Genomic DNA, 26615 nt, shown 5'->3' on the forward strand with positions numbered 1-26615 from the left:
TTTTTCATTCACTTGAGTAGATTGCTTATGATACCAGCTGTTTATTTTCCCCTCAGAATATTTTGATTATGTATTTTAATGTGACTAGAGCAAGTTCAATGAAAATAATTCTTGTTTGAATAACTTGTACGAGGAATTTTCTTTAAGTCCTCTACGAAAATCTTGCTCGTTTGTCCGTGAGATCATGTTAAATTCTTGGTCACTAGTCTCAGCGCGGCTTTGGCAGAACTTCCAGAAGTGACGTCAGTCGCAAAGACTTTGATCTCAGTTCCGCCAAAGTAGACATCCAGTTCTATGTTGCGGTGAATCCCTTTGGAAACATCCGGGCTGACGATCTGAAAGGCCACATTCTCTGCTGTGACTCCTTGGTCTGTCACAAACTGCACCTTCTTGTTGTGAGTGCTAAAGAAACGAAGCGAAGCTGTTGTCTGTTCCGGGTGCACAGGTGAAAAGAAAAACGTTCTCTTCTCTCCAACCTTCACCTGTTCGTCCTCTTTCACCAGAATATCGAAAACGTCTTCGCAGTAGCTGACACCGCAAATGTCTGTCTTCTTCTCGTCTGGGTGTTTACTTGGGTCAAAAGTTTCATTGATGTCGATACCGTATATTTTGGCCATAACCCGGGTTGTGAGCAAATCTGGTGCCTGAGCGAACATCACTGCGCCTTTGATGATGGCCAGCTCGGCATCGCGGGGGGTCAAAACCCTCATGTCAGGAAAGGCCTGGGTTATAGCTTTCCTCAGTGGTAGTGCTTGAGAGAAACCGCCTACCAGAAACATCGTGTTCACATTTGCGTCTTTGATCTGCTCCAAGAGGGACTGGATAACGCCCACGGTTTTTTGCACAACTGGTTCATAAAAACCACTGATCACCTCTAGACTAAGACTTAGGTAACCGTTACTAACCTGCACTTGGTTATTTTTGTAGTTCATCTTCAATCTTTCGTTAATATTCTCGTCACTTCCAATGTCGCGTGAATAGGCGTTCACGAAGTTAAATGGTAAAGTTATGCTGACTTCCTCGTTGTCGACGCCTTCCTCAGCTCTCTTCTGTATCTCAAAATCGTTCATTATTTTCTGCCAGTCGTTTGGGAAATCTCTTCTGAACTTGTTGATAAAATCTTCTCCAAATATTGTCACCAGCATGCTCTGGAACTCCCTATCTACGTGTATGCCTCCCAGTTGGCCACCCGCTGGACAGTGAATCTCGCGGATCGTGCCGTCCTCCTGTATTTCATGTACTGTTATATCCAAGGTACCGCCTGAAAGGAGCAGGAGCAAGCTCATATTGAACTTCGTAAAAACCAAACCCAAAACAATCACCGCGGCTAATCATAATGAAGGTAAATATCAGAAGGAGCCGATGAGAAAAACGCATAACCAATCGTCATTGATCCTAGTCTGGTTTCTTAGTGGTTGAAAGGATGGTGCGGATTTTCTGGACCAATCGTGAAGTTTTTATTAAAGTAAAACCAATACAGACACGAATTACCTTCAAAAGCGTACTCAAAATATGATCGTTTACTTGAACATATACTTGAATAGGAGTTTCGGGCTCTGACTAATCTCCACCTCTATTAGCGCTTGCCCAAGCCTCTTCAGTTAACTACAGTGACGTGAGTGGTAAAGGCGCGCTTACCTTATTTCCAGGTTCTCTGTTCTCTTCGCTGGGAGGAGAAAAGAACCTGGGAATGAGCTTAGAGGTGCGAATGACCGATCGGATATCTTGCTGCTTAGTTTGCCTTAAGGACGCAAGGTGCTAAGCTATTCCCTAGTCTCTAAAACTCTCATTTAAAGTGAGGTCAAATTCTAAATTTTTCTATTTAAAATGAGCCTCGTAAGCACGAGCACCAATAAATTATTCTCAAATCAAAGGCTTCGCACTTGCACTGGTTTTAAAATCAGAGAGAAAAGACATTTTGAGGGAATCTTTAAAGAAACTGTTATTTTACTCTCGCTAAACGACAACTGCATTGTAGTAATGGTATAATATGCGAAATTCAACCAAAACAGAAACGAGGCTGATTCATGACTCGAGTAAGAAGAAATATCTGACCTCCGTTATCTATAACAACATATGAAGCCAGGTCTTCGTTCACTGATTCGTCTCCAGTCTCCCCCAGGAAGTCTTTCATCTGTAGCGTTCTGCAGTAAAACGACGCCGCTTCAGGTTCTAGAGCAATCAATAGTTGGTCTGGGTCGTCGGGTGACGCCAATCCTGCCTGTAAGAAGAGAACTCTCGTTATGCAAATGACTTGCGTGACACCAATATGCTCGTATCAAGCCAACAGAGAATCTATACAAATACATCACAGATGAGTCTACTGATGGCGCGGGGTCGAAAGAAAGAGCAACATAAGAGCTTTCCTGTCTCCCCTTCCCATCGCTCTTGAAAACTTCTCTCTCTACCGGTCCCGCGTTTAAGCTAAAGTATTACCAAGAGGTCGTTGTAGTGGTGGAAGGGTCTATCTTCACTGTTCGTTTGTCAGTACAAAGAATATTTTCTACGAGCCCATACTATAGAATTTTGGAGTGGGGTTACTAGTGTATTTCACCTAAAACAAATTATTACAGAATATGTCTTTTAAGTGTCATAAAGCTTTTGAATTTAGTCTTAACTTCTTGGAAAAGAGTCTACAGTTATGAAGCTTAATGCATATACGGTACTCTATAGAGATTAAATTGATTCAAGCAAAAGAAGTGTTTATGAATTACCTTATAAGCTGCCTCGCGCATGAATTCTTTGGCAGTCGGCTCCCAAATGGCGGGAACCGTTACCACCCATTGTACATCACGCGACTCATAAGTTTTACCCCTCTGACCACTGGCATTGATGCATTCCATTGCCTTGTCACCCAAATATGCCAGGCACACTGAGAACAAGTCCAAAGCTTTGACTACTGCTCCGCTTGATGCCATCAGGCTGGTGTCCTTGGAAAGAGCCTAACAATGAAAGTCAAGTCTTGTTTTGGATTTTTTCGGTCCGTGTTTAGAAATATTTACAACAACACTCAGTCATGCATGTTTCATTTTATTCATTCATCTTGGCCCTATTCATCCTCCCGGTTATTTTAAAAAAGCAAGTCAGAAATATTATTTTTTTATACTGAGGTCGCTTAAAAGATTGCTCTAAACTAAAGCACATAGCATTGGTTTCCAAGCCCGGTAAAAATCAACTTAGCAGATTGGAAAACGGGCCCGCGATCTTCCAGGTGTTTACACAATCTATTTACTAATTGTTACATCAAAATTCCGCCACGCACTTTAGGAGAGAACAAAATTAATGAGGATGAGACAACCTTACTCATCAGTTCGACATGATACTTATGTGATGCTTTGCGATGTTATTCTTTTCATTTGTAGACGAAACTGGGACGAATTGATCCTGTGTTTTAATGGTGGTTAAGTTCGAGAACTTAAAGAACACCAAAGAAATATTCAGTGCTATGAAACACCTGATAACGATATTTAGCCATTGTTCTTGAATTTTCCAGTATTTAACAGCGGCCCACACTAAAAGAAAAATAGGTACCCAATGGGTACTTGTGTCTGCTGTAGTGGAATGGAATCTGCTGTAGGCGCCTATTTTTTTGAATACTGTTAAACTGGCTAGAAACATCTCCCGAAAGGCAGTACTATGGAATGCTCAAGGCATCACAAAGATGGGGAACTGAAGTGGTGAATGTCCAATGCTCCAGTTGGAGGTAAGGGATCATCAATATCAATCATCAATATCATGATGGTGATTACATCTTCATCACTGTTTAAATAACTTTTATTGTGTTATGGTACTGCAAAGAATCTAACATTAAAGTGAACGTTTCTTTTATTTTGTAGCAGAATATTTAAATCAAAGAATTGAAATACAACAGCCAATAGTTTTTAACAAAATTGAATAGTATCAGAAGTCTTTGTAACACAAGACAACTGTAATGCAAAGCAGTAGCAGTTTTGCAAAGCAAGAAAAAGTCTCTGGTTGTAATAATTCCTAAGAAATCATTATGTTTTTCATTTAATGGTAATATGCAATCAATTTGGAACAAAACATAGGTAAAACAAAGTTAGTATATTTACATTGTTGTGTTCAAGTAACCAATAGGTGAATATACTTTTAAAAGTATTTTGAAGTGTTTGTCTTTTAATTGAAATGAAATGTATCAGAAATGTAATGCAACAGAAATATTATCCCAAAAAAAGCAGCACGTGTACTTGTAAATAATGTTTATCAGTCAGAGAAACAATCATTTCACTTAAAACCAGTGTCTACAAAATGTTTGTTGCAAACTGTAACAAAACAGGTATTATTAACGTTTGGTATTCAGTAGTAATTTCCACTGATGTGTGACAGGAAATTGTTCATTTTATTCAGATTTGCACTGACTCCACTATTTTTGTTTGTTGTTGAATGTTATGCTGGTTATAGTTGGTAACTCTAGAAGAAAGGTAGTTATGGTTTCTTCAGTGATCGGAAGAGTGCTCTTTCCTTGTGACGCTAGCATATCATGCAGGATGTCATTGAACAGGGTCACTGTGATCTTCGATTCTTTAATTTGTACCAGTAGTTGTCCATAACATTGTTGAATGGTGGACTTCATATTCTGCTTGAGCCCACAAGTTGAACAGGTTAGTATGGGAGACATCTCTATTACCAGCTTTTTGTTACAGTTGCAGCAGGCTTGATATGCCGTGACACTTCGCACTCCAAGTATTTCTGCTGCTGCTGTTGTATTGGTAAAGTTCTGAGGTAGCTCAGCAGGATTAATGAGATCCACAGAATTGTTCCCAAAGTGTCACCTTAATGGCTCCATGTGGGTCCACAAGATAGGCAAACAACTTTTTTTTTCACCATACTCTGTCTTCACTTTTTTTGTTGATGACATCTGAATAAGTTTGGCTTTGATGGTGATACTTTGATTTGTGTTTGCAGCTGAAATTGATTGGATATTGTTGGCACTTGGCAACTCAATTCTTGAAAAAGGTATTTCTTTTGTAGGCTCTAACAGTACATTGTTATTCATCAGTACTGTGGTTGCTTCTCCTGCTCTTTCAATTCTAAAATTTCGAAGTTTTATTGGAGATTTCTTTTTGCTCATTTGATCAAAGTGTTCCTGTTTACTTCCGGAGACGCAGACTCCTCTTACTAAGCCATCGGTGGTTTGTATGGACATGTCAAAGTAAGATGTCTTGCTACTTTTTTTAGTTGGAGACACATTGTGTAAGAAACCAACAATCTCTTCTTTTTGTTCTTCCATTGACTGCAAGTGAAAAAGAACCTTTTGAGTTTGTTTCATAGCAATATAATGTATTTCAAAATTTCTAATAACATAGGGAGCACTGCATCAAAAGACGACGACGACTACGACTACTACTACAAATTTTAACTATAACAACAAAATGCCAAAAAAAAAAACTTACCTAGGTGAATTATAATTTTTTATTTGTTTACTTATTCATTATAAATCAATCAACAACAGCAGGAATAACACTAAATGAAGGTTGAGGAGTGCAGTATACTGCAAACTGTTTATTAGATGATACTAATACTGAAAATCAAAGTGAACAAGAAATAGAAAAGAGCAGTGGTTCCAATAAGCAAGATGGAAATGACAGTAATGATAATGATGATCAGTGGACTGAAGATGAAGCAGAAACACCTGCTGGTGTTACTGACACCATGTTGATCAACACACATTATTTTGAAGACAGTCTGCCTCAACGTATTTTAAATGTTGCACCAGGAGAGGGAAACAAACCCTTAAGTATATTCAGAGATCAATATTCTGAAGAGTTAGCATATCCTGGTATATTCCTTGGTCAAAGTCGACCAGAAAATAAAGATAGACTAGCTAATGTTCATTATAGCGACATTTTTAAATCTGAACTAAGACGATCAGATAGGAGAGCTGCTATGTGTGTTGAAAATATATTCTTCAAAACAAAAAAGCTTCAAATGAAAATTCTCTTAAGAAAATCACAAGTTGCACTTAGGAAGTGCAAAGGAAATAGCAAATCTTCAAATGCTGGACAGTTGAAATGTGAAGGAGCAATTGAGCGCTTGATTCATCTTGATGAAGGATTCCAATTTTTGAAAGCATTGATACCTTACAACTGTATGCAAAGATCTGTTCATAGCGATGCTTAGATAGTAATTATCATAAGAATACTAGTTCTAGGTTTCTCTCCTCTGTATAAAATCGCCACAGCTTTCGCACATGTTTGTCTAGTGATAGATGTTTTCATGTGTGTAGTGAAATACATGTATCTTCTGCCAAATCCATTTCGTAAACAGGGCATATTATATCCCGCATTGGGCTTTGTAATCCCCAAGTGAGACTTAATAATTCCCTTAACGGGCTTTTCATTCCCCAAATGGAGCTCAATTGTTCCCCGAAGGGACTTTGCATTCCCCAAATGGGACTCATAAAGCTTATTTTGCGTCCTGAGCACTTGCAAAATGGCGGGGCGGTGATCGTGTTGGCGCCGAGAAAGCTTCAGTCGATTTACAAATTCAAAGCATCTTTCAAAACCTTTCACTCGGCCGGAATGAAACCCAGTGCGAATGCTGTGGCCAAATGAGAAAACACCTTTTAAGAAATCCATTACAAATATGAAAAGCGAAAAGATCACTCACCTTGCAAGCAATAATACACCCTGGCTTGACGAACGAAATCAGGACGATACGACGCAACCCAAACGTTTTTCGAAAGCACATAGTTTGACGGATTTGACTTTGTCCTTTTCTCAGATTTGATTGGTTCCGAGTCTTCCCGGAAATCGGTAGTTTGCCACGACCTCTTTCCTTTGTCCTTTCCTCGTATCCGATTGGATAGATTATTCCCCTGAGGAACGAAGTTTGCACCCGAAAGTATTACAGGCCGAAAGTATTACAGGCCGAAAGTATTACCCCTCCGTGCATACATCATGTATCTCATCACCAAATGGAATCCGCAGTGAAACGTCAAGAGTAAATCCGAGATCTTGTCGTATATGAAGTAGCTGGTCGCGCGTTTTACAGCTTATCTAAGTGTCTGCATGCATTATAAATGCAGCAGACACAAAAATCGGAGGCGTGTCACATTAAACCAATTTGAGCTGTCTACTTTTGTAACATAAATACTTAGGATCAATTGACCTCGTCTGTCAGGTCGTTTTGACAAAACTGGAATCTTCTCTTGATCGCATACAAATAAACAAAGCGAAAACCTGATTGAATATCGTTCCAGAAAATTACATTTGAAAAATCGGTTTGATCGTATTTTAGTTAAAGAAAAATTTGGCAGCAAAGCCTTGATTAATTTTGTTGAAAATGAGCTTCGAGAAAAGAGCGGTCTCCTTTAAATAGGTCTTTTGTAATATGTCCTAATTTCATGCTGAGAAAAGATAAAAACAACGCCAGAAAATGAGACTGTTTGCAAAAGGCATTATAATGCAGAAATTTCACCTCAATATCTGATTAAAGTGCTTTCTTTCGTGAGGAATGCTTAGGCTGTCGGTAATATCAACAAGACAAAACATCAGCGTGCGTGGCTTTTCCTTTCATCAGTTCACACAATCACTTGGGAATCTATGCGCGCGTTGCTTCATTTGGACACGTTGGTTTTTCAAAAATGTTCTCTTTGCTGTGTTGTCACAGAATTTTGAACGGCATTTTTCACTATAGATATCAACACGAATTCAGAGGCAAAACTTATAAATTAGATTAGAGCAGAAAGGAGACAGGAGGAGAAAGAAAAAATGAAGGAATTTTTAAGAAATCAATAAAAGCTGAGACAAAAGGTACCCGTGAGCTGGACGCGAAAGCGTAAACAAACCACTTGCCTTTGTATTGTAGAGAACTAACTTGAACCTCTCAAAGTAAATGATATCCTGATTATTTCCTTTAGCCAGATTTTTGGCATAAGCTTCGACAGCAGCATGGCCAAATTTGCTAAAATTTCCATCCGGCGCTAATAGGACGCTGGTTGGCGTTTTGTAGAAGCTGAATCCTTGGCCACGACCCCATCCACGAAATACTTGTATACCCGACTCGCCCGAAACGTTTGCTTCAGCAAAACCGAACCCGGAGTATGTCGTTCCAAAATCGATGGCAACAGTAACAGACCGCTTTCTTTCTTCCATGTTAGAGCAATATGTGTGGGTGAATGTGTTCCGAAGAAACGAGAATCGTTTTTAAAGTCCCCTAGTGATCTGATATTCCGCTAACCCGATATGGTGAAGAATTGTTATTGGACAAAGTTATATTGCCGACGTCATCGGAGACAAAGGTATTCTTGCCCAGATGTGTTGTGTTGACCAAACGCTGTCGAGATAACAGATCATTCAATCTGAACTGATGATGCATGGTCGAACGGTCTTTGTTAAGTTGCAACTCAGCGAGAGACCTCACGATTTCAAACTGGTGATTAAATTGGCCGTCTGTCACTTATTAATCTTAATGATTAATCAGACGTTTCTCCAATAGAAGCATCGTTCAATGAACAATCCCTACCACTGCTCTCACTGGTTGGAAACTATTATTGGCGTCAGAATCAATGATAGAAAATACTTCGACAACTCTAGAAGCTTTGATCAAATTCTGAGATTTTTTTGTCACATTCCACAAACCAGGGTGTGGAGCGGATGGCCCAAAAAATTTCCTGTGGGGACATTTTCTACCCTATAGAAGGTATTGGATCGCAACCTCGGTTTTCTTCAGTTATTAAGTAATTGAATATTCATCGGCGGTCTGCGCTGAAAATCCTTATCCTCTTTATATTTATGCATGTGCCAAACAGAGTAATCTCAGATTGGCTAGGGTTTAGAGAGGTTTGCCTCCAAAATGGCCTCTTAACACACCCTTAATTCCATAACACCCACAAATATATAATTTTAGATTATTTGGATTATCACATATATCACATGTGAAGTTTTTAAGTCATTGCAACCAATCTGCCTGAAAATATTTCATTCACAAAATTAAGACAAATTCAAAGAATTTTGTCTCTATTAGCACCTTAACCGCACAAAGTCACAACTTTCAAACTCAAAGAATCCTAGCATTCATAAGAGTTTGAGCTAAGAGCGCTCGAGTGTTATGATTGTGTGCGCTTTTCTCAAAATATAACTGAGAAAGATGGCACAGGTAAAAAAGAGTAAACTTACCATATAAGTTCAAAGAATTTTATTTTTACAAGCTCCAGGTCACATTTTTTTTTTGAAATGAGTTTTACTTTTTTAATTAAAAATGTGTATAGTAGTTACGTTATCATCTCTCCTTCCAACTCCGCTTAGAATTGCCTATTTAAAACAATAACATCTCGGAGAGATTTAGGGGAGCGGCGATGGGTCGGATTTCATTACAAAACCTACTTAAATTCACTGAATCATTTCATTGCTACGCATCATTTCCGATTTTTGCCACATAACATTCTCGACAAATTTTATTTGAAGTGGTCACATATTGGGAAAATTAAAAAAATAAATAGTGGATCTAAAGAAGAAAAATCGCGTATATTTAGAATGCATGAGTTGAATCTGACTGTCGACAAAGGTCGAAATCGTTTCATTTCCTCTGTACAATTTCATCATCTAACTACCTATGGAAACGTAAATATGGCATTGCGTGACAGAGGGTACGTTCGAAAGATTTAGATTATCACGCAGCGACTGTCAAGCCTTGCGTGACGACCTAAACTTTCGAATAAGAACGGAAAAACTTTTTCTGGAAAAAATTGTCATTATTTACTGCTCTATATACAAATAATTAATTAGTAAAAGTGACTGTCCTTCTCGTACCAAATGTTCTTCCATTGCGACTGTGATGTTCACCACCAACTGAATGTTGATTACAAACGACGGTCAAGGAAGAACCTAACATCAGTTGAAAATCAGAGCATTCGTTGCCCGGAAGTTGAAACACTACTGTGGTAACGGATGCGCGCCCATCTGCAGTATGCTCTTGACTAACAGGGGCTATAACAGGTCGGTCCTTTACGTCCCTAAGTCGTAAATGGTTGTTTTTGACCGATGAGCTGTCACGCAATAGGAGAGTAGCTATGTCACGTTTGACACGCCAAAGACTTGGCTGTGGCTTTTTCATTTGACAGAGAAACGAGTACGTTGCAAATGGCCGGTTTTTCATCGTTCTCAGCTGATGCTCTTGCACCTCGATAACTCTTCTTCGTGTGTGATACTGTTTGATCTTCCAGCCGAATACGCTGACAGAAACCACAAGAAAAAATGCGGAGAAAAACACTGAAAAGAACACGAACAAATCAATCTGGGACAAGTCCTGCCGGAAGTATACCTGACCTTTGGTCCCAGACCCGTCACGGCCAACAAACACCATATAGAATCTTGTGTCACGCAGGTAGTGTGACATGTGAGGGAATGTCAGAACAAGACGTCTCCTAACATCTCGAATAACAAGTGCCTTGTGATTATCTTGGTATGAAACGAAGGTGTTTAGGTCAGTACTTGATGCTACCTTTACGTTCACCTTATCGTTACCACTGTAGCTATCAACTCCATCTTGTTCTGATGCTCGCTTCTTTCGTCTGCGGGTGTTAATTGACCGAGAAAATTAATTAGTAGCCGTCACTAAACCTGGGAGGGGTGGGGGTGGGGGTGGTTACTTGCAGGTTACCATGTGGTTCTCATTCTTCACGACCCGGCAGACTGGATCGAGTGTGTGGGATCGAGGCTAACTAGTAAACTCACAAGAAAAAGTACTTAAAAGAGCAAACAAACTTTTAAGTGGTTCTACTCTTTTCGTTTTGCTTTTCTTGTTGAAACTTCCGACAAGAAACACTTTTAAGGTGTTCTAGACCCAGTTTTCTTATCTTACGTCCATAACATAATGAAAATGGCCTAGTACTTACCTTGACGAGGCAAGTGATTTGATTTTCACTTTATGATGTCCAGAGGTTTCGTTAAGAGTCACTGTGAATTCGTCATTTTCATCTGCAACGAAAACATCGACTGATCCCTCGAACACATCAATAGTCATGCGAATATCCACGTTAGTAAACCTGGGATATATAGCGTAGAAAATAGCTTGGCCATATGGTAACGGTTCTACTGTTTCCTCGCTGGTCTCTGATGTTTTTTTACCGATCACAAACTCCTTCATGACGCTGATTTTTCTGTAGCACTGCTGATCATTGACTGGGTTACCCATGAAGGTTTCTTTACATTTAACGCACTGTGGAGTGGAATAGTTTCTTGTTAGTTTAACCCTTTTGACCCCATGAATGACCAAGACAGAATTTCTCCTTACAATATCAATCAATATCAAGCAGGCAAGTAATGAGAAAGGAGAAAAATGTCAATTAGGGGATTAGGAGTTGATCAAATAACAAGTTCTCTGAACCAACCTCATAAGAATTATATGCCAGACTGTAAGGAGAATTACTAACGAGATCTTAGGGGTGAAATTAAAGGTAACCTAATCTTAATTATAAGTTGTGTCGGAAGGGTTCTTGTGCACTACGTTCCAAGCTTTTTGAAACGACTTTTTTAAAAAAATTATTTTCATTTTTCAAGCTTACAGTCAACGGCATAAAGCGACTTTTATTTTTAAGGTTTGCTCAAAAATTTTAAATTTTCCAAAATCACGTAAATAAAATTAGAGAACTGAAAAAAGGTGTAAGTCCGCTAACTTATCATATCCTTTCATTCTTTTCAAAATCTCATCTTTCTTCTCGAAACTTTCTCCAGGTTCTGCAATTATTTCATAATTTTCACTGTTTTTTTTCAGTAATTCAAGAATATACTCAGGAACCCTGTGACATATTACGCAATACAACCATCGCGCGACTAAGCGAGTGGGAAATGCATCGCGTGACTATCTTGTTCCGTGTGTACAACTTCCGATGTAGCCGGTAACCGTCCTTACTACCTGATTGCAGCTTAAAAGAACCAAATTTTCGCGCGAAAAATGCCTTTCAGAATGAAAAAGGCAGTGTGTGGCCACTTTCATCTGTGCGGTGTTTCGGTGATTCCCAAACATTTGGTTTTTCAGATTTTTTAGCAGGAAACTTTGTTGATAATTTCCTTTTTAAAGCCTTTTTTGAAGGCTAAAGGTTGACTCCAATGTTCTTTGCTCTGACGAAGAGGTAGCGCTCGAAACGTCAACTTTAAAAAAAAATTACGGTGGCCATTTTACATTATCAACCCATTGATAAAAACTAAATGAACTTGTAATACCCCCACAGACGCAGCACCACAGTTCCTTGAGAAATTTACCCCGTTTATTCTAAGGAAAATAGCCCTGCCAAATACACAAATTAAAAAAAACCCATCAAACTGTAAAAGAAAAAAAACTAAAACAAAATAAAACAACCGAAAAACAAAAAAACAAAACAAAACAAAAATAACACTTGCCTGATTTTTGTAACAATCCTCTGTGTTTGGACAGTCTTCCATTGTGTTGTTGCCACAAGGACATCTCCCGTCATCCTTACAAGAATCCGCATGTCCGTTACACAAACATCTGAAGTAAAAAACAAACAAAACATATTAAGTCATACATTGATAGAAATATGGTAGTTACCATTTCACTTTTGAACCTGGTTTCATTTGACTTACATGGCGACAAAAAGAACTACTGAAATAAGTTTTGATTTCCAAGTTGTCATTCAAGAACAAAGTGCAGTACGGACAGCCGAGAAAAATAAAATTGGACTGCAAACGCTTGATCACTTGATCAATATTCTGCGGCCAAATTGAGGAACTTTCCCTGGAATGATATATCATTTAAAAATGAAGAACAATTTAGGTTATTCGCTTCAAGAAATATTGCGTGAGCCTTAAAGGAGACATTTTAAAGATTTGTCGCGTGCGAATGACCTTTTTCGCTCTGTCTCTCATTCTTTTGTTTTACGTCATCAGATCTGTACAAAGAACTCAAACACCGGGGAACAAAAAAGCTTATAAAGTCACGAAATGGCTGAGGAATATTTTCGCTCACGACGAGTAAAACAAAAATACCCTTAAAGTAGAAGAATTATTGTGGAAACTCTATCAAATAAAACTTTCACTTGGTTCGAGATAGGAATAATAATAACAATATACACAACTTAGCATCTATAAATATTCTTTGTCCCACCATAAACACAGAGATGTGAAGACAACACAAACCTAACGCATTCGCCTTTGAGGTTGAAGAACCCAGTAACACACGAATCACACTGAACACCTTTGCTGTTGTTTTGACACAGGCACTCTTCTTCGTATTTAATCTCGTACGGTCCATGCTTTACCCAGTCCTTCACCTGTTTTCGGTCAAATTTGATTAATACTAAGAAGCCATGTTAAATAAGCATTATTGCATGCACTTCAACAGTGGAACAACACGATCACTCCTTACACAGGTTGAACATCATTTTTCGCTTATCTCATCACAGATCAGTTTCCCCGCGTGAGAAGCTGATTGCATGTTTTCTCGCGCTTGGCGCCGCTCACACGCTTTACCGCGCTTCATCCGCCATTGGCACCGGCTCGCAAGATAGCCCTCATTATTAACGCTTCTGCTCAAGTGTTTCTTCCCCTGCGGGAAAGTATGAGGCTTTGCGCAACGCTCAGACCTCTCGCCGACGAGAGGTCTTCAACGGGTCTAGCTTAGCACACAAACGTGAGTTCGACAGAGCTAATGTTAAGGGCCTACCCACATGTGAGTTAACCCTTCAACTCCCAAGATTTGATTGTCAATTCTCCCTCTAGCTTATGCACATTTCCTTGTAAATTGGTTGCAAGAATTTGGTGTTTTATCGAGGTAATATCTTGTACCCGATGAGTTTCAGTATTCTCACTACCTGTTTGCTGGATAAAGTATGGATATCATGGGGAGAGGTTAAATGTTAATCACTTCTGCAGGGCGTGAAATTGCGCCTAATACAGGCGCCAATGCGACTAAATTTTTCACTTTGGCGACCAAATCCTGAAAGTTAGTCGCCAAATTGGCGACTAGAACGTTTCATCATAACCTTACCAAGAGATATAGTAAATTAAAAAGATTTGCAAAGATAAATCCGCGGCAAACTTCCTCGTTAAGTTTGTTTCCAAAACGTATTACATGCATCTCGATCGATAACTAGACGCCATCTTGGATTTAGATGAGCCTGAACGTTGTTTATCATCCATCCTAGTGTCCACTTTGTAGCACGTTAAAGATCTTTTCCCTAACTTAATTTTGGAGGGTCTATCTAGAACGCTGACAGCGTAAAGAAAGATTTTTTTTTTGTCTTTGAAAATGGCGACCAACTTTTTTTGAATTGGCTACCACTTTGAAGAATTTAGGAGCCAAGTGGCTATCAGAAAAAAAAGTTAATTTCACGCCCTGATTCTGAGAATTAAAGGGTTAACTGTGATTTGTACCGATGACACATTTCCCCCTTGGTACCGTTTACAAGGTTTACGCGCTCAGTACCGATTTCGCCAGCTCATTGGTTTATAGAAAGGCCAAAGAATGCAGTCCGTTGCGGTTCAATTACAGATAAATTTAACAGCAAGAGTCCACAAACCTTTGAATAGTTAAAAGACAGAGACAGATTCCGGCCACGCTGTAGATCGGTTTTGTTCATACACACATGTGCTCGATGACTGCACGCTTCATAACATGATACACAGCTGCCGTTGTTTCTTGCATCTCCAACGTACAGAGCTTCACAGAACTGACAGCTTTGACCCTGAATATATCAAACAAAAGACCCTTACACCACAGTTTTTGCGTGGAAAACTAACAGCTGTACCCGTCAATATGAGTTTAAAAATCCCTAAAATGGTTCTCAAAGAGCATTTTTTGAAAATACCCAACCACTGCGATGATTGGAAGCTCATCGGTTTGACTCGGGAGCACTCGGAGTTCCGTCTTCTTTCCGAGTACACCCGTGTCATTCACTGAATAACATCACCTTTCAGTAACCTCTTCGCTACCATGATGTTTATTCAAAATCTAAAACGCGCAATTGGATAATGTGAAGAGCATCGTGCAACAATTCTCGCGGTAGAAAATATTTCGTGATAAGGTAGAAAGCTCCAGACCATTAAAGATAGTTACGTGACAACAACTTACTACTGTGTGGTTCCGACAGCCGTAACAGACATCCAGATGTGTCTCATTCGCACACTGTCCGTGATCATTACACAGACATTTGACAGAGCAGTCAATAGAGGTCCAACCAAAGTCACATTCACATACTTCTGGGCGGACACAGCGGCCATGAACGCATCCTTTAGAACACACTGGCAGACAAATTCTGGAAAGAGATCAGCGATAGGTGAACTGCCTTATTAATTTGATCATTTATTCATTTTCCATATTGCGTCAACAATAACAAAGCCTGACCACAACATTGGGATCTACGGTCCCTGCTCTTTGGGTAAAGTGTGTGGGTTCTTTAACGTCCCCTGCTAATCAGTACGGAGAAGATGCAGGAGACGGGACCTACGGTTTATCGTCCTTATCCGAGAAGACTAGAATGTCGAACCATTTGTGGATGTCCTGGCAAAATCAGCACATTCTCCTCACTTCTTTTAAGACCCTAAGCGTTGATCCTGCCTGGGGCTTGAACCCTCCTCCTCCTCCTCCTCCTCCCACACAGCTTAAAAGAACTAACCAAGCGCGGTTCACTAGTATAAAAAAAAAGTTCTTGCACACCATCTTAACCCTTTAGAAATAAAACCTCTATACACGTATCAGTTTTTCCCGCAATCCTCCTAGGTTACTCATGACTCTTACTCACCCTGGGTTCCCTGTGTCGTTGTAACCCGCTTTACAAACACACTTGAACGCCTCCGGTAGATCCACGCAGTCCTGCGTAATCCTGTTACAAGTGTGTCGTCCATTGAGGCACTCATTTTCCAGGGGACACAAAGTAGAGGCCCACACACGCGACACGTGGTTGGAAGCGTTCCTTCCTGGACAAGAACGCTGGAGAGGACCTTAAAAGGCAGATCGCGAGGGAAAATAAGAGATTTTTAGAGAGTCGATTACGAGTTTGAGATTTCCCAAACAGTGAAACGGTCACCCCGCGCGACTGTTTCTGGTTGTCATTTTCTATATACTTAGCGATTTCTTAAGACACAACTGCCGACTAATTTTTGTTATGGCTTCGAAGTCTCTGGTCTCCTTATATTTGTACAGCAGTGATATTTTTTATTAAGCGCAACAAAACAAAGGAAGCGTCAGAATGTTAACGTTTCAATTCCTGCGCACAGATGGAAGAAAAAAAAACATAAAAGAATGGAAAGTTAATGACTAGGGAACTTAAAAGTAAATTACTGTGAAAGGTTCCTAGTATGATTTGAATGAAGAACGCCATTAAGACAATAATATTTATAATAATGATGATAATAATAATATTAGTAATAATAATACTGTCACGTTAATTAATTAACCAATCCCCCAGTGGGGCTACTCATAACCAATAGAAACAAACTGGAATCAAACGTAGTGTTTAAAAATTTCAACTGGCTTGAGGTAGACCAGTTAGCTGTATACAAAACGCAACCACTTAGTATAGCTCGGGGCAACTGAGAACAGATCCATGAGTGGCAGGATGGAAAACGCCAGATTACAAGTCCACCGCACTAACCACTCAGCCACACCTACCACCCGTTAAATACTGTGTCTTCGGCCATCGATGTACTATAACCATCCAATCAGATTCTAGAATTTCCTGAAGGGCACGAAATTTTAAAACTACACCAATTATCACACTGACCTTGCAGTCCGCCTTCAAAACATTCCCCTTCTCCTGTTGTTCCATACTTTCCGCACCAGCCGCAGTTATAACTACTCAAACAACTGGAGCATTGATTACTGTCAATGCAGTTTCTCATGCAGTTCGAAGACGATCCTCGCAGCACTCGTCCGCAACGTCCCGCCAAACAGATGAGCGGCAGGGCAGATGGCGAGAAACACTGACCTAAAGTTTCACTCCAGACACATTCCTTCCAAGCGCCATCGGCACCTGAGAGAACAAAAAAATTATCGATAAGCTGTCTTGCTCTCAGAGTTCCGGACCTTGTCGCTTTCCTTCTATCCGCCTAAATTAGAGACTTCTCCAACACGGCGACTTAAATTAAAAACATTTTTATCAGGTATTCAATTATTGAAAATCACTTGCTCATCTTCGCCAGCCCGCTACGTACCAACTTCATGACCTCGTGCCAAATATTTTACAATTTACCTCCCACTCATTCAATAAGCATTTAATCTCATAACCACCTGGTGTATTCTTGTGTTTCAACCTAAATACGATGTACTAACATACATAAAACTCAAGGGTGCGCACTGGACAACTACCAAGAAAATTCTACATGAAAAGCTCACGTCGACCCGTCCGCACCCACAAACGTCAGCTTTCACAATAGTTTTCTATCTCTTCTACGGAATTGTTATTTTGACCCCCGCCTAGTGGCTTGGGCTCTGAGTGCGACCCAAGATATATTTATACCCGCGTACATACATTTTATTGTTTTAACAAAATTTCTCGATGTGACCGGTTGCGATTTGTAATGGTAATTGATATGAGCGGAGTGCGCTGCGCGCTCGTTCGATTTTGAAATCACTCATAATCACTCACCAAAATTGCTTGACACAAAGTTCAATAACCATTTTATTAGATCCATTTTGAAATCACAAAATTCAACCACTCAAATACAGGATTTGTTTGGTCTGTACAAGTGTTTTAACGATCCAGTGCTGAGCTGGTTTGTAAAAAGTTGTCTTTTATATTCCTCTAATTTGATTGGTTAGTTTAAACAAGCCTTGGTATATGATTGGTTGTTGTCTTTTAGAAAAAGATTTCTGATAGGCTGAGAAAAAGATGAAATTTAGAGCAAGAAATGGTGCAATTCGTAAATAAATCGCATCAATGAAAGCCAATCAGATTCTAAGGATCACCAGTGATTTCAAAATGGATGTAATAATGGCACGACTGGAACAATGTAGGCGGTATGCCTGTGTAACTAGACAGGTAGATAATCATTGGTTTCCGTCGACAGGCATTAACAATAGTCTGTTATTGTGCTTAAGTTCGTTCTTTTTGATCCCGAGCGTGGTTCGGTGTTGCGAATTTTGAAAAATTGCTACCTGCGACATCACATTGTATGTTAATACAAAAAATACAATTACTGACCAAATGAAACCAGACCCGCCAGTGTAAACCTCCGCAAAATTCTCCAGGTTAGTCAAGTGACACATTCAAAGGCTCTCGTTTTAATTGCAGATCATAAAAGCAAGTAAGCAACTTAACTTAATCTTATTCTTACATTTAATTGTTCGCTAGATAATTTCATCGGATCAATATCAGTATCTAGGTAACTGCCCACCTACCCCTACCCCTACCCCTCCCCTAACCCAACATTAACCCTAACTTGTTATCAATTGACTGTTGTTGAGTTAGGGGAGGGGTAGGTGGGCAGTTGCCCAGATACTGATATTGATCCGTTTCACCTTACGAACGATGATTAATCTTACTCTTTAGCATAATTATACCATGCTTATGCAATAATTACTTTATGGTTCTAGAATAACTGCCATTACACACATTATTGCAATTACTGCTATCATTAAACGTTACAGCATAAGCATGATATTATCATTAACTAGCGTATGAACAGTAGCAATATGAGGAGATAGCGCATTAGAGCTAGCTTGTTCCTGGCGTTCTGCTGGTTAAACGGAAGGAAATAACAAACGGCGCAATAGTAGCAGAGGAGTGAAAAAGCGAGGAAGGTCTAGGTCGAATCGGGTAAAGAACGGGTTCATTACGCGACTCGACCCAAGCCTCCCTCAAACTTTACTCCTCTGCAACTATAGCACTGTTTACTATCTTGTTTCATTTTACAACATGGACACCTGGAACAGGCTACATTAGAGGTTATTGCGTTTTCCAGCGCCATAAAACACTATCCCTGGACTAACCTGGTGAAGAGAGGCAGTCGGTGCAGCTATTGTGAGCTGTACACGGCTGAGGACAGGAGCTTAATGTTACAGCCTTAATACCGATAGATGCGATAGCTTTTGTGTCCAAATTTCCCCAGCAGTTCCAACTGAATGCATGGGCAGTTTTTGAAAGAACCAATCGAACCTCAGATTGCCATTTTAACTGCGGTGTCCACACGCACTGGTTTTTCAGGCCTATGCAAGCCGAGCATGTGGTCGCTTCACAATTGTTCGGAACGCAGAAGTCCGAGTTTAATTGCTCTTGATGCGTGGCTTGGGCGCACGGGTGCGCCTGATTACAATCGTCAGACAATCCAATGCATTTCCCACCCGTGCTACAACCAACACACCACTTACAGCTTGGATTAAGGGTTGGGTAGATTGAAGATGCCAAACACGTGCTGCAGGAGAAGAATGAGCTGCACGCGCGATCTGATGGGTCAGAGCAGTCCGTACCATTGTGCAATGTAACCTACAGTTTCAAAGGAAAGAAAAGATAAAGTTAGCACAGCTCCGACTAGCGGCCCATCCAGTCAGAGCTTATCTGGGTTTATCTTTGTAGCATGAAGCGACTAAGAGTATTACAATTCCCCTTGAAAAGGGTTGCCACTATAAAATTGGTTTGTACTTTGTCAGGTTAACACGCTACCCATTTCTAATCCTGGGTGGAGACGGGAACCTTGGAGCAAAGTGGCTTGTTTAAGACCACAACAAATTGACCCAGCAAAGACTAGAACCCAGACCTCTCAATCCAGAGTCCAGCGCTAACCACGGGGCCACCACAGAACGCGAGTAAAATGGAGTGAGATAACTTTCGTATTTGATCAGCAGAAAGTTATTGGTAAGTATTTTCATGCAATCAGACTCCAGCTGACTCAGCGAATGAGTCAAGCCAGTCAATCGTGACCAGTAGTCCATTCCTCTGTAGGGAGATCGGTCTAGCCGGTCAGACAATGCTGACAACGGTCCGTCAGACGATTAGCTTGACCAGTCCGTCAAGTCTGACAAACGGTCTTGGACTCAGCCAAACCGTTGCTCAATTTTGGTGCGGAAATTGTCGGGTGCAAATTTCCGCACAAAAAATTCATTGAACCTTTAAAAGGTCGCATAATTCCGCCAGAACTTCGAGTTGAGTTTTAATATCCACGGTTTAGAAGAAACCAGGTACTATCCTACTACGTGTTTTAAAATACCTGCGTGACATTTGGTTCGGCGTAACAGGCAGCTGGTAAAGGTGACGTCACGGAGTAGCACGCACTGTTATTGGTGAGTAAGGTAACATTTCCCCCTTGTGTGACATTCTGCAGTTCGCACCAGCTGCAGGTCTTAACAGCACTGCAGTTCTCTTTGGAAGTATAACCTTGGCACAGATCAACAGGAAGAGTGAGTCTAAACAGGTCTGCTTGTGTTTGACCGTCGAATCCTCCAAAAAGGTAAAATTTGCCAGCGATCTGGACCGTAGCAGCAGACAAAAGCCCCTCAGGTTTGCTACCGACCAAATTCTTTTCTGCAAATTACAGGAGAACACAATAAGAAAAAAGAAAATATAAATAAAAATGAGCGTTTACAATAATCCATTCGCATTAGTTTTAGGTCAACTCTGCTCTGCGCCTGGTCGAGGAATTCGCACCACTCTATCAACCAATCAGATTCAAAACTAAATCCAATCGTGACTTTGTCACACGCGTTTTCCCGCTTTTTTTGCCCGCTTGGTTTTTGCTTTGAGTTCTCATTGGCTCCTTATGATATTTCCTTTGTTGTGATTGGCTGTTGTAGTCATCATGGTTTCGGTAATTTTCTGACAGCGGATAGGAAAGCAAATGGCCAAAATTATAATGAGTTGGTGTGATTTACAGAGTTTTAAAACAAGACAAACGATAAATAATACCAGAGAAAAGATGCCAATAGTTGCATTTAACATTATAAAACCAAAGTTGACGTGAGAAAAACTGATCCGACGTGTTACTCCTTCCTCCGTAGACAACCATAAGATCACCAATAATGGCTGTTGAGTGAAAGTATTTCGGACTCGGCTGCAAAAATAGTAGAAGAGCAAGATTAATGAAAAACACGCGGCACTTTAATCGTCTTTGCTGTTAGCAAACTTTCGTTCCTGAGTTTGTACGGGTAAGTAAGAAAGGTGAAGATTTGTGGCTAACATTCACGATAAAATAATCAAGAACGTTCCTGGTAAAAAGCATTTCACTATGACAGAACTTTCAATAGCCTGAAGTATTCTGTGAAAAAGACGAGGGAACAAACAAACAAAATATGTCGAAATAGAAATTGCATGCAAACGAGACCAAACTTGTAGCTACATTCATCCTCTGTTTCAATAATTTTTTTTTCTAATATTTTTTTTTCGCACAAAAGACATAGTAATTTGGATTTCACAAGTCTTACCTCATTGGACGGCATAGGCTGCAAAATGCTCCATTTCTTTGATGTCAGATCAAAGGAGTAAAGCTCATCTGAAGCGGCGACTGAGTGAATCCTGAATCGATATCCACCAAACACCAAAATAATTGACTTGCTAGACGTGGAGTAATGCACAGCAGAATGTCCATACACACCTACAACATACAAAACAAAAACATCAGGGTTTGCCTTCTAGAACAATTTCTAGTTGAGAGTATATCAAAGTAATTCGGGATTGCATTGGTTTTACTTCGCTACTGTCGACGATTGTTCCAGAACACTCGCGCCATTTTCTAATCCAATCAGATGCAAACCAAAACCACTCTTTAGGCATTTAGCTTGTTTTTACAGTAAATGATCAATGGTTCGTTGTGATGTTTACTTTTCTCCTGATTTTAGCCTTTGTGATTACTTTCGTTTTGGTTTTATGACTCTTTAATGAAAAACGCTTGGGAAGGGGGAGGGGTGCGGTGGGTGCGGAGGATTTCGCTTGTATAACGATAAAATTTCACCTGATCCCCCCATAAAGCTCTGCAATACAATATTCTTATGATTCATCTCTCCCGTCCTCATTGGCGACGACTGATCCCCCTCCGCACCGATCCCTCCCAAAATCCCCCCCCCCCCCCCATGCGATAAATAATGACTGGTCCGCGAAACAACCACCACCATGGACGATACAAACCTTTGGGGGAAGGTCCGCTTGTTGTCAAGTTCGCCCACACCTTAGTGATCACATTGTATTTGTAAGATCTCTCGCTGAAGCCCCTGACGCGGTCATATCCTCCGATAATGTAAATATCATCTCCTACAAGAGTGGTAGTGTGACCTGCCACCTTGGGGCCCTTACTGATCAACTAGAGGAATGAAGGGGTAATTAAAGCATTAGATAAATCTACATACTCAGTTACAGCTGTTTGGGACAGTGCAGCATTTCTGGTCTCTCGAGCAAACTATTTTTGGTTACTTCACCATCCACCTTCTAGCCAGCAAAATGTTCAATCTGGTATTTCGTAACACCATATTACCTCATCGGATGGGGATGTTAAATATATCATGGAGTTATGACTGACGTAATGTTACAGCTTACTTGACGTACTGTCACTGAATGTATCGCAAGTAGAAAAAAAAAATAAAAGCGAGGTGCTTGAGCTCTGCCCACAGTGACACTAAAAAAACAAAAACAAAACAAAAAAAAAAACAAACAAACAAAAAACATTCTCTTCAAACTGTTCTTCCTTCATCCTCTAGCTGTAGTGAGGCGCGTTAGGTACACCGCACTCCCACACAGTAAATACGAAAGCTTGTAATTTTGATCCAAGGGGCACTGATTGAAGGGAGAAAAAACAAATTGCAATGAAGACTGCACGTTCTTCAAAAGTATCGTGTAAGATTTTGGGCAGTGACAGAAAGAGTAGGCGCCAATTTCCGTGTATCCTCAGCCTTTAAATGCCTCCTTAGGGCAAGTTACCTTATTCCAAAGGAAACTTGTCGTATTAAATGACCAGAGCGAATCATCAGCACCATCATCAGTTTCTCCTCCATAAACCATCATAGCGTCCTATAAAATCACGGTTCAAAGCTCTGAATATGACCTGTAATGTTCCTCAAATTCTTAACTTCATTAGATGTTAATTTCTATCTTCAAGTTGTTAACCCTTTATCTCCCAAGATCTGATTGTCAATTCTCCCCTCTAGCTGCTACACATTTCCTTGTAAATAAGTTACAAGAATTTGGTGTTAGATCGAGATAACAACGTCTACCTGATAAGTTTGAGTATTCTTATGACCTGTTTGCTAGATAATGTTTAGATATTACAGGGAGAAGTTACATGTTAATCACTCTTGGGAATTAAAGGATTAATAGAGCAATTTTGCAACTGAGTGCCAAAAGTGATCCGAGACTGCATTGGTTTTGTGTTATTTCGTTCAGTGATTGGTCGAGAAAACTCGCGCCACTCTCTCAACCAATGACATGCAAAACTAAAACCAATCACGACTTGGTCGCCCGCGTTTTCCCGCGCTTTAGGCATTTCGCTTTTTTTCTTTGAGTTCTCATTGGCTTGTCAAGGTATTTTCCTTTCTCCTGATTGGCTGTTGTAATTACTTTGCTTTAGTCTCACGACAGTTTTTACAACACTCAACAGAAAAGCACTCCAATACACCCTGTTAACTTTTCTAAGCATTACAACTAAGGCGTTTTAATTTCTCCTGGAATATCTGATTGCGAAATTTCTTTTCAGGGAGAGGAAACGAATTGCAATCTGAGCATTTTTAAAGAATCGAATTACACGGTTCTATGACAGCATTGTCTGTTCATATTTAATCTCTGTTCTTAGCAAAGCACTTAGTTACAATACAAAGCTTCGTTCACCATAAATTACTGCACTTACTGTATGAAATACGGCCGAGTGAAGATATCGAGAAGGGGGAACCGTCACGTTGACACGATTCACTTCCATAAGTGACCAAGTATTGGAGGTTAAATTGTAACTATAAAGATCGTCCAACAGTCCGTAGGTGAAGGAATAACCAGCGTAAACCAACAAAACTCCTGGTCCGTGCACCATGGTGTGCCCCATACGAGCCAAGCGATTGGTACTTTTGTTAGGGTGTGGTCCACCACTGAGAACCTCCCACACCCCGTCACCAGGAGTGATGACTTGACTGCAGTCGGGGCCAGCGAAACCACTGGAGCAAATACAGCTTCCTAAAGTCTGTTGATTTAAGAATGGTTACAACCATTTAGACTTTTCAGTCATGTCAATTAACCGCATATGAAAAAAAATTAGCGCTCCGACGCGAGTCGGCGAGAGATCTGCAAGGGGTCTGGCACTATTAGTACAAGACCCCCGGTGAACCTCTTCCCGACTTGTCTCAAATCTTCCCGCGGACGGAGAAACGCGCGTCCTGCGGCGCTCATAATGAGGACCTCCTCGCAAACTAAAAAAAAAGAGCAATAACAAGAACAAATGTCGGTAGTGGTAAGAAGGCTAACAAAAAATCTTTTCCTTTCTGAATGAGGAACTTTTCGGTACAGACACTGAGGAAATATTTTATCCAAACTAGCAAATAGTGTTACATGCAAATCCGTTCTCTCTTCAGAGAAATTAAAAAAAAAAGCGAAAATGATCCATTTTATTTCAGTAATAGCACATCCACTGTTTGCAGGCTGTTATGAAATTTGGATTATTGGTTTTTGCAAGGGAAGGATAACCAAAGAATCTGGGACGTTGGAAGGCACGAAACCCTCGCTACTCCCCACATCAGATTAGCTGAAAAACAAAGCACAGAATATCGCGTTATTGCGTTAAGTTTCGGCGGGTTTTAATTATTGCAGGTTATTTCCCTCAATAATGCATACTGCACCTACCTGATTACAGTGTCCTTGGCCAAACGACAAGCTGCAGTTGTTTGGACACAACTGTTGGTTACAAGCGTCCCCTGTCCACCCGTCTAAGCAAACACATTGCTCCCTATGTGAGGTCATCACACATTTCATATTTCCATCACAGAGATCTGGGCATTTTCTGACTTTGAACTTCGCACTAAAGCCCTTTGAAAGTGCACCGGAACTCAAATCAGCCTTGACGAGTACAACCATGTTCCCCAACTTAGCCGTGGCAGATCTTAACTTGTTTCCACTCCAATCGCAGAACGACCCCAGCTTGTAAAATGACTGGACGGACGACGAATTATCCAGTACAAAAGGAGGAAGACCATCGTACACTTCGACATGATCAGTGAGACAATTGATGCGAAGATCCTTGAATGTGAGGATAATATGCCCCCTCTTTTCCACAGGTGGAGGAGACGGACCATACACGACATTATGGCTGCTGTTACTCAGTGAAGAGATCAGCCATAAACAGCTAGCTTCCTTCTTGTTCTGCACTCCTCTGCCCATTTCAGTTGAAATGAAACCTTCCGAGATGTTAGTGAGGATACTGCGAGGTTTACATTCATGGAAACACAATCCACCATTCCTGGAATTTATGGGTTGAAGTTAGAGTAATTCTATCTGCTACTGAGAGTGGCCTGCACTTGGTTCTCCTTCACCAAGAGAAGTATGCTCCAGAGACTATAAAATCTTTTTTCCCACCATAAAAAAGTACATATTGAACTTTGGATATTGGCTGCATTTTGAGTTTCAAAGAAGTAAAATAACTCATCGAAAATTTCTTATAATGAGATGACGCTTTCGACCGCGGGCGCGCGTCGCCATTTTGATTCTTGCTCAGCAACCTGGCCTATTAGCTCTAACGTAACAAAGCTTTATCACTTTTTCTTCCGTCTCTTAGCGTTCTGTTTGAACAATAGGGAGCCACATAAAAAGGCATTCGTGACTCAAATAATGACTTCTTGGAGGTGATCAAACCAGAAACTGTTTGCCGCGCGTTGTGTGTTTGAATGTGTAGTCAGGTTAGTGAGTTGCTTTCAGTAAATTTAAATTTATTCTTAGGGCTCTTAAAACGCAGGTAGACAAAATTTCATACAAACGTTTGGACAGTGGAGATAACAACTATGCGGTTTCTGGAGCTTTCAAGGGTCAGACAAACCATAACCTACGTTGGATTTCCCATGAGTCCCGGCATACACTTGTCACAATGGAACCCCATGGTGAAATCAGTACAATAGCACTGTCCAGTTGTCATGTCACAAAAATGCTTGTCTGGATCACCGTGACCGTTACACTGACATGGTTTACAACCTTCAGAAGTAGTTGCGTTACCAAATGACCCGGGAACGCAGAGCTCGCAATGTGCACCATACGTATAATCTGTGATATAAACACAAAACAAAATGAATTGTTAACAATTACAAATAAGCTGTTCTTTGAGAATTTTTTTCGAGTTTGGAATGGTTTCGGCCAATTTCGCTGGATTTAAACCTATTGTCACAAGATCGTCCGAGCGACTTCGCCGCCGTCTAAAAAATCGGAGGCTACTGAACAACCACTCTTAGTAAAGCAAAAATATGCTGTTGAACCAGTTAAGCAAGATGGGGTGGCGCTTAAGAGCGAGGTAAAGTTCTTTTATCACGACCCCTTTTGCTTTTTTCACAGAGAAAAAAGGCACTCCACATATGACTTCGCCAATAACACGTCAACTGGGACAGTGGAAAAGAAATTATACAATAACAGATGTCCACTATAATAGACACATATAAAACAGGTGAGCCGTAGAAAAGCTGACGGCTGAAAGAAGACAAAATCGAAAAATACAGCTGATTTTAACGAACCCGATTGACAATCGCAGAAGAACAAG

At 40.4% G+C, this 26615-nt stretch overlaps 2 protein-coding genes and 1 long non-coding RNA gene across 3 annotated transcripts in view; all 3 read right to left on the bottom strand.

The window, feature by feature from the left end:
- Positions 1-77: 77 nt before the first annotated feature.
- On the bottom strand, positions 78-8172 carry LOC131797585 (heat shock 70 kDa protein 12A-like). The gene is made up of 4 exons (XM_059115220.2): positions 7818-8172; positions 2715-2942; positions 2056-2221; positions 78-1261 (listed from the first exon to the last, which is right to left on the bottom strand). Exons 1-4 carry the CDS (start codon positions 8115-8117, stop codon positions 183-185), a joined length of 1773 nt encoding a protein of 590 aa, XP_058971203.2. The 5' UTR covers positions 8118-8172; the 3' UTR covers positions 78-182.
- On the bottom strand, positions 3808-7796 carry LOC131792857 (uncharacterized). The gene is made up of 2 exons (XR_010717804.1): positions 6631-7796; positions 3808-5254 (listed from the first exon to the last, which is right to left on the bottom strand). It is a non-coding gene; the product is annotated as an uncharacterized lncRNA (long non-coding RNA).
- Positions 8173-9144: 972 nt separating the features above from the next.
- The window catches only part of LOC131797575 (multiple epidermal growth factor-like domains protein 8), a 33706-nt gene continuing 16235 nt past the window's right edge, over positions 9145-26615 (bottom strand). The window contains exons 18-34 of the mRNA XM_066167874.1: positions 25918-26128; positions 24722-25334; positions 23742-24065; positions 22820-22909; positions 22034-22205; positions 21334-21503; positions 20819-20963; positions 20124-20437; positions 19288-19402; positions 16703-16951; positions 15722-15920; positions 15052-15235; positions 14501-14665; positions 13119-13252; positions 12363-12471; positions 10859-11181; positions 9145-10534 (exon numbers count right to left, since the gene is read on the bottom strand). Coding sequence (XP_066023971.1) covers positions 9742-10534; positions 10859-11181; positions 12363-12471; positions 13119-13252; positions 14501-14665; positions 15052-15235; positions 15722-15920; positions 16703-16951; positions 19288-19402; positions 20124-20437; positions 20819-20963; positions 21334-21503; positions 22034-22205; positions 22820-22909; positions 23742-24065; positions 24722-25334; positions 25918-26128 — 4310 coding nt within the window. The 3' untranslated portion in view covers positions 9145-9741. The remainder of the gene's footprint in view (positions 10535-10858; positions 11182-12362; positions 12472-13118; positions 13253-14500; positions 14666-15051; positions 15236-15721; positions 15921-16702; positions 16952-19287; positions 19403-20123; positions 20438-20818; positions 20964-21333; positions 21504-22033; positions 22206-22819; positions 22910-23741; positions 24066-24721; positions 25335-25917; positions 26129-26615) is intronic.

Source organism: Pocillopora verrucosa, chromosome 6 (assembly GCF_036669915.1).
Source record: "Pocillopora verrucosa isolate sample1 chromosome 6, ASM3666991v2, whole genome shotgun sequence".
NCBI lineage: Eukaryota > Metazoa > Cnidaria > Anthozoa > Scleractinia > Pocilloporidae > Pocillopora > Pocillopora verrucosa.